This window comes from Arvicanthis niloticus, chromosome 2 (genome assembly GCF_011762505.2).
Source record: "Arvicanthis niloticus isolate mArvNil1 chromosome 2, mArvNil1.pat.X, whole genome shotgun sequence".
Classification (NCBI taxonomy): domain Eukaryota; kingdom Metazoa; phylum Chordata; class Mammalia; order Rodentia; family Muridae; genus Arvicanthis; species Arvicanthis niloticus.
In genome coordinates, this window is record NC_047659.1 from 62,575,850 (window position 1) to 62,584,657 (window position 8,808).

Consider the following 8,808-nt stretch of genomic DNA (forward strand, 5'->3'; position numbering starts at 1 on the left):
TTCTGAATAAGTTTATTTTTCTATTTCTTTCTGAACTCTGGCTGCCTGATTCAATTCAGCTGTTCTGGCTCAAACTCCTTTGAAAGCTGACTGATTTAAATTTGGCTTCTCTCAACTTCTCACTGAATCGTTTTGCTTGGCCTCAAACCAACTCTGACAATTTGTTCGAATCATCTGTCTCCTTACTCTCTGGCTTCAGTTGGCTCTGATGACCTGTACTGAACTGCATGAACTCAACTCCACTACAATGACTCACTGAACTCAATTCAATTGCCTCAGCTGACTGAACTGAACTCAACTGCACTTAACTCACCTGACTGAACAGACTTCAACTCAACTCCACTGGCTCTCCCTGCACTCTGCTAAATAGCCTCTCTTCCCTTTGCTGTTCTGAAGAAAGTTGGGCATATCCTATTTTGTCAACTCTTTTTCTGATTTATCCATTTATCTGTCCCTCAATTAGACTTCATGTTCGAGATTAAAAGTGTGTGTATAAAGGATGTGTCTACATTCCCCCCAGAGTAGCCATTTTGCTGGATTTAATATCCTCTGCAAACATGCACCATGACTTTGATTTGTTTCAACATGAAGCTATAATGGCTTACTGAACTTTTAATATACAATGTCAGAGATGATTCTCTCAGCAAATAGAGTTGTATAATTAATAACATATTTACCAATATATTATTTATTTCTCTATGCAGTTATAGAAATGAAAAACTACATATGTATTTATACATGAAAATTTATTTACAGAATTGTTGAAACATGACATGTGACTTCTAATTGTTTTCTTCTTAATTGTAAAATTTATGCCTTTAAATGGGAACACCTTATTTATGTTATTGAATTAAAATAATATTATACAACCAGTCAGGCCTGGACATTTGGGGTGCTGTGTTTCTACTAAGAAAACCAACGAAAAAGTGATTTTAGAGACACAATCACAACAAGTATAATCACTACTCAGAACCCAAGAAACCTTATAAGTTAATTTTCAAAATTTTTTAGAATATGATAGTTGATGAGAGAAAAAAGTCACAAGGAAATACCAGGTCATGAAGAAAATAAAACTCACAAAATCAGCATTTGGTTTACACTGGAAAGAATCTCAGTCCAATGAAGGTCACACTGAAAGACAAAAGAAGGGAGAACAAAAGACACACACACACAAACCCTGTGAACTATTATTAAAATCTAATAAGTGAGGAAAAGAACAAGACAGTTATAGAATTACTTGATATTCACATATACACATTTTTTCATGTCTTTCATGGAATTTGTTTCTTGTATGAAGGTATTTGATGATACCACATTTTTTGAATTGCACTCTTCATCTCCAGATTCCTCAGTGTGTAGATCAGAGGGTTGAACATGGGAGCTATGATGGTGTAGAAAAGAGCAAACACTTTGTCTTCTGGGAATGTTGTGTTTGGTCTGATGTAAATGAAGAATACAGGCACAAAAAACAGGACCACAATGGTTATATGTGAACTACGTGTGGAAAGAGCTTTGGAACGGCTCTCTGCGGGGTAAATACTAATGGTGTGTACTATCCAAAAATAAGATACCATTAAAACTACAAACGTCACCAAAGCAATTAGGCCAGAATCAACAATAACAAAAAGGCCAATTCTATGTGTATCGGTGCAAGCCAATTTCAATAAAGGATATACATCACAGAAGTAGTGATCTATCTCATTGTGATGACAAAAAGACAAAAAGGAAATGAGAAGGGACTGACTGGCTGAGTGCACAAATCCTCCAGTGCAACAAGCTGCAAGGATTTCATTGCATCTCTGTCTGCTCATAATGATGGTGTAGTGCAGGGGCCTACAGATGGCCACATAGCGGTCATAGGCCATGGCTGTGAGAATGAAGATCTCGATGGCACCAAGGAAATGAAGAACAAAGAGCTGGGTCATGCAATTATTATAGGAAATAATCTTCCTTTCTGCCAGTAAATCAGTCAGGAGTTTGGGTGTCACTGTGGATGTGTAGCAAAGATCACAAAGTGATAAGTAATGGAGGAAGAAATACATGGGTTGGTCAATGAGCTGAGTGCATGTGATGGAAACCATTATGAGTACATTGCCCATCCAAATAGCAATGTAGCAAAATAGAAATAATACAAAGCAGAAGACTTCAATGTTTTGATTGTCAGACAATCCCAAGAGAATAAACACAGTAATATTCCCCATAGTTCAATGACATAGAAAAACATGGCAGGTTTCTGAAAAGACAGATAGATTAATAAGAGACATCAATATGGTGATCATTGATTATTAATACTGATATCAGCCTGTCTTTGAGAGATAACCCTATTGATTTTATGTTAGTTTTCACATGAATATAATGAGTTGACTCATCAAATAATAAAAGAATGGCTTAGAATTGTGGTTAGTTACTGAATGTTTTTAATATACAACTAAGTTCTTGTAAAAGATGAGTTTGGGATCCTAAAAGACTCCAAGATTGTTACAAATAAAAGTTTTATTCAAAGCACAGGTAAAATCTAATCTTAAACTGTAAGTCAAAATTTGATTCTGATTCATCAAAATTTTGATTTTGGTACAGTTGAACAAAATTTATATACATAGATGTGTATGTGAACTGGAAAATGAGAAGTCTAAGTATCAAGTCTATAAAACTGATTTGATTAATTGTCCAGGGGGCTGTAGGCATCATTCAGTGTTAAGAATGAGTAATGCTCCTAGAAAGGATCTGAGTTTGGCTCTTAGCTCCCATATGGGGTTGCTTACAACCAACTCCTGTTCTTTAAATCTTATGCTGACATAAAAACACACAGACCTATACCCAATAAAAACTACACCTTAAACACAATTACTAATTTTCCAAGTTTCTTATTTTTTCCTTTTATTATCTGTGATCTTAACACCATTGTATTAATATTTTGTAATTAAAAACATATTATTTCTGTAGGCATTTCATTAAAATTATATACTTAATCATGAAACATGGTAGTTATTAAAATTAAGAATGGTAGAATACTTATTTACTTGTATAATTTTGCTTTTTAAATTTTTATATCAAACATAAATATGTCATTTGCATCCTTCAATTTTACCCTCCAACCATGCCAAGCCCGACCCTTTGCTACACCCATGATACCACAATAACATGTCTTCTTACACAAGACCTGTGAAGGTATCTCCAACCATGCCAAGCCCGACCCTTTGCTACACCCATGATACCACAATAACATGTGTTCTTACACAAGACCTGTGAAGGTATCTCAGACATGCTAACATAGAAAAGGGAAAGTCACCCATTCCACACACACTAGAATTATAGGCAACTGAGGAGTACCAAGAGAAAAAGAAATATCCTCTTCATGAGTGAGATTCCTAATTGGTTACCCAAAACCAAGTGGTCAGCCCTGAGATCATGTATATACAATAAGCAAAATATAAATATATTTTCTATTTTTTATATGAAAGACTTCAATTTTAATTTTTATTTTATTCAATTCAATCTGCTTCTGAAAATGTGTGAAGAATATTTATATTGTTTATTTCAGAAATCAAATTATGTAAAATTGTTTCTATTGGTACATATCTGATCTCCAAGTTGTCTATTCAATTTATGTTACAGAACAGATATTTCTATAATACTTAATCTTTTTTATTATTCCAGTTTATCTGCCACATATGATGTAGAAATTCTCCTAGAAATAATTACATAGTAGGAGTGAATAATAAATCAATCAATAAATGTACAATGGCTTTGTATTCAGAGATTTGTATAGTCTAAATTTGTAATTTAAACTTTGATGATACAGAATAAATAGTCTAAGAATTCAGTGAATTTGACTTCTTTGAAGAAATTGATATTTTAATATCAAAAGATAACTTATGTAAGAAGGAATGAGATTCCCTAATTAAATATTTTATCTCTAAACAAAATTATTTCCATTAAAAGTCACAGAGAAAATTATTCATATAATTTTTATTTTATCCAGCAATCATCAGATGACAACCCAATAGGATTTTATTCATGAAAATTGAGACACTGAGTTAGGGACTGAGAGTACTTCTAATTTACTAACATTCCCAATCCAGCTGAAAGAATGACAGAGTAATTAACCAATGCTGTTATAATAAATTTGAATCCAAATAAGAGTAAAACTATGGTCATTACTGAAATCTCTTGTATATTCTAGTAATTTTAAAAATATTGTTACCTACTCATTTATTAATTTTTTCTAATCTCTTTGCTATGAATTACATTATTCATGTTAACATCCACATTAAAAATGAAAGCATGTTGAGAAAGAATTTATTTCTGCAGTATAATTTTAAGATTTATAATTACATAATAGCCAAACCGTTAATATCTATTGCTATATATAGTTTTTCAAACACATATGTAAATATTTTCCACTTAATGGAGTCATGTTCACACAAAGTCATTTTTATTCATGTGAGTCCAACAGCAGCATTATTTCAGTGAGGTTCATAGAGATAAAATTCATTGTTCTCAAAAAAATGAAATTAAAATTTTAGTTCACATATAACATGATTCTCTGAGAAATTGAGTTGTTAAAAAATACTTGGTAAGAAGTAAATGATCATTCTGTCTTATTGATAAAAAATTTTGAAACTAAGTTTTACTAAATATGGCTTGAAATTGTAATTCTAGTTTCAAAATAGATTTGAATCTCTAACTATCCTTTTCCACGAAGCCACAGCTGAGACTTTATTTTGATTTTTGACAGACTTTTCTTCAATTTATTTGCTAATCCATTGTTTTCTTTCTATAAACTTCCATTGAGAGTTTAGAATTGAAAAGATGATTGGATTCTGTATTTAACACAGCAATGAATTTTAGTGTGATCTCACACGAAGTGTGATCTCAGTTCATTTCCTTCAACACTCAAAAATAAGTCAAATAATTCACCCATGTCTTAAATTTAAGTCGGAAGACAGAGGAGAAGAAAATATACCAAACATGTCGCCATGTTCAGTTTACTTTCATATACATCTGAGAATAGTGTAAACTGAGAAATGTAAAAATTAATTGAGTCTTAATGATCAAGGAAAGAAACCCACAGCAGGATCATGCAACATGTTAGACCTTTGAAATTAGAATTTTTTTAGGTCTGGAGCCAAAAATATTACATACACTGAATACATCCAAAGTTCTATAATGAACTTAAGATGCACTTTTCACCTCTTTCTGCATTATCTTATTTTGCCATCAGAATTATATCTTTTTTTTTAATTCTCAGGTCTCCAGTTATTAAAGACAAAGCCAATCTTCATAACAATGATATGGATGTGCATGGTACTTTTATAAAGAACTTAATCTTGACTGGATGTTTGATACTTACAGATGCAGAGCCTATTCAATTTCTGAGGATATTTTGATTTCCTAATTGTCAATGCTAAGAATCTCTGCATAAAAACATGGGACCAAAGATCAACATATATGTACACTCACATAATCCTGAACCAAAGTTTATTTTATTACTTGAAAAAAATCTAAGTCAGCCACTTAGCAGATTTTTTTTCACTTTATGATTCAGTACTTTTTATTGCAGTCTAAACAATGTAAATTGCAATCAAACTCATGCTTTATTTTAATCTACAAATAAGATAATAAGAGCATCTTACTCTTGTTAGACAAATTAATAAGTACCCAACATAGAATTAAAACAGAATTATAACTTTTAGTATATCAAGGCAGTCTCAAATTACTAGTATGTGCATTACAAAATTGAGTTTTAAAATGTACCTAACTAAAAGAAAGAAATATACAATGAAACTTGAACCTAGATGTGTTCCTCTGTCCTTTGCATTCCATATATTTATGAACAAAAAAATAAGGCTCATTTTCCTGTGTAAAAAACCATGGATTCTTCAGCCTCAGGTCTCACAGCCATTAGAGCAGCTACAATGGCCATTCTGCATGAGCAGAATTGGAAACAAAAAAATATGACATTTTTAAATCTAATTTACTACTCTCTTAATAATTTGCTTTTAGTTTAATATGACAATGGTGACATATTTTTAATAAATGTACAACAATATTTTCACTAAGATTATATACTTATTACCCAATCATTGAAAAATTAATTTTTAGTCAAACTTTAAACATATGAAAGTGAAATAATTAGGACTTATCATTTTAGCATGATAAAATATCTGACCTTGGTAAGCCATTCTCATAGAAGCATCTTATAGGTGTACTCTTTTTTTTTTTTTTTGGATATTTTATTCATTTACATTTCAAATGTTATCTCCTTTCCCCATCCCTCCCCAGAAGTCCCCTATCTTATCCCCCCTTCTCCTGCTTCTATGAGAGTGTGCCCCACCCACCTATCCACTCCTGCCTCCCTGCCCTTGCATTATCCCACACTGGGTCATCCAGTCTTCAAGGGATCAAGGGCCTCCTCTCTGACAAATACCCAACAAGGCCATCCTCTGCTCCATATAGGGCTAGAGCCTTAGGTCTCTCCATGTGTGTTCCCAGGCTGGCTGTTTAGACCCTGGGAGCTCTGGTTGGTTGGTATTGTTGCTCTTCCCATGGGGCCTCAAACCTTTTCAGCTCCTTCAATCTCTGTATTCTTACCATGATATTCAAGCCTTCCCATTTTCCTTGTTCCTAAAAGAATTAATAATTTAAGTGAAATAGCACTAAGAAGTCTTAGTAAACCTATTTTACCAAAGAATATATTAAATCATTATTAACACAATGATTATCTTAAGACCTTATATCTAAATATAATGGCAGCAATGAAAATAAAACTTCTAATGAATGCAGTACAATAAAAAAAAACTACTTAAAACAGAGGTACAATGGCCCCATATATTTCATTTTAAATCCTTTTAACAGTAATCTCCATCTGTATTTGATTTTCCTGAACTTAATTCTTTTTTAAAAAGGTATGTCTTACAGGCTTCCAACACTAAGAAAACTACTTTTACTCATTTTGGATGCCAGCTACCACCCATTGCTCTGTGTGATTTTTGTCCTGTAATAAATTTTCTCTGATGTAAGAAATACTGATAAGAACGTTTATAAGCATCATTTTTATCATTTACTAATTTGAGATAATTAACTCTCAAATATAAGATAAGTTCATGGAGTAACTCCATCCTGTAAATGGTTCAAATTAATTCTGTCTAGTCTTCTTGTTTTTATTGATCTCCTTCCAATGCTGGCCACGAATTAATTCTTAAGTATTTCTTAAGTGATTAAAATAAATCACTTCAAATATTTAATTTACTTTAATGTTAATTATTCAATAATCTACATAAACATCAACACAGTCTACTTCAAAAAAGGTAACTAAATAAACATTCAGGTGCTTTGATTTGGCTTGTTCTTTTTTAGGGGGAGAGGTTGACTACAGTTAATTCTCTTTTCATGTGAGTTTGATTTTTGTTTGTTTATTGGTATGTTTTTCTCTTTGTTTCCCTCTGAAGAATAGGGAGGGAGCAAGCAGTTCTTGACAGAATGTGTTTCATGTATCAATTTACTCTTCTGAATTTTTTAGTAGGTTTAAAATAACTTTTTGCTTAATCAACACTCCATTGATTTACTGAACATTCCAGTGATTTTTCCCCTTATATAGGTTTTTAAAACCTAAGTAGGCATCATTTACCTGCTGTGCTCACCTGAACATTTGACATGTCACATTTTAATCTCTATGAACAACATTTTGAACTGATTTCAAAATAAGTCCCATCTCCATATCAAAGCAGTTACCTCTATTTGACATTTACTTACATGGCATTCTACATAGTGGAGGCAAAAAACAGAGCGTGTACTCAGAGAAGATGATGGGAAAGGAAATTTATTTATAATACCATCTTGTTTCACCCTTTGTTAGTCCCCCTTTCTTTATACTTTTTTCTGGATTTTTACACTGATATTTTAATTCTCCTCTATACATGTTTCAACACTTTTAAGTTATTCTCTATTTCTCTCTCCCCACCCATTCTCTCTCTCTCTCTCTCTCTCTCTCTCTCTCTCTCTCTCTCTCTCTCTCTCTCTCTCTCTCTCGTGCGCGCACACACATACACACCTAGTAGATGCTTATAGAAAAATCTCTTGCATCTTTTAAAGAAAACTGACACCTGTCACTCATGAAACATTCACAGAAGTAAGGGTCATGTTATTATGGGGAGAATTTTAATATAAGTGTAATGAGTTAAACATCCAAACTCATCAAGTCATAACATCTAATTCTATTACTAAAATTACTTCATGTAAAAAAGAGACAGAAGATCACTGGATATTTTATAAATTAATATAGAGTCTAAAGTAACTATTTGTTTTTAATTATGTATGTTGATTTTTTTTCTTTCAGAAGAGACTTGGGTATACTCACCATATTATAAACTCACCAGAAAAGAATTTCCTGTAGGTCCCAGTTAGCTGAGAAGCTGAAGCTAGCACCAGATGTGGGTTATAAATAACCATCCAGCCACACATGACGTTGCTACTGATGTAAAGATTCCAGGCACTGTTCATCCCCTGGACATCAATGACTGGATTCCCTTGCAAATTCACACAAGTTTTCAGGAGAAAACAAATTTGAATTTAAACTTTTAGAAAGATCTATCACCTCCATTTTTCTAAAGTTTTCTAAGAGAAGATAATACCTTTGACTTCTATGTCAGTGGGATTATTTTTCTTGTTGATAGTAGAATTTCATAAGAAAACTGTAACTAGTTTCCTTTGTTATTGTTCTGAAGGGTATGAGAAGATATAACTAATAAATTTTTGAAAATATGCTTTCATTTCTCATTTCATTATTGTCTCTTCATGTATTTCTTC

The 8,808-nt window shown here is 32.4% G+C and overlaps 1 protein-coding gene across 1 annotated transcript; it reads right to left on the reverse strand.

Annotated features, from left to right (window-relative positions):
* Nucleotides 1-781: 781 nt before the first annotated feature.
* LOC117704206 (olfactory receptor 4P4-like) lies at nucleotides 782-8,402 on the reverse strand. The gene is made up of 3 exons (XM_034496253.2): nucleotides 8,376-8,402; nucleotides 6,595-6,627; nucleotides 782-2,233 (listed from the first exon to the last, which is right to left on the reverse strand). Exon 3 carries the CDS (start codon nucleotides 2,199-2,201, stop codon nucleotides 1,272-1,274), a length of 930 nt encoding a protein of 309 aa, XP_034352144.1. The 5' UTR covers nucleotides 2,202-2,233; nucleotides 6,595-6,627; nucleotides 8,376-8,402; the 3' UTR covers nucleotides 782-1,271.
* Nucleotides 8,403-8,808: the final 406 nt, after the last annotated feature.

Excerpts from the sequence above, each read along its gene's own strand:
- LOC117704206 (XM_034496253.2), bottom strand. The coding sequence starts at position 2,201 with ATGGGGAATATTACTGTGTTTATTCTCTTGGGATTGTCTGACAATCAA.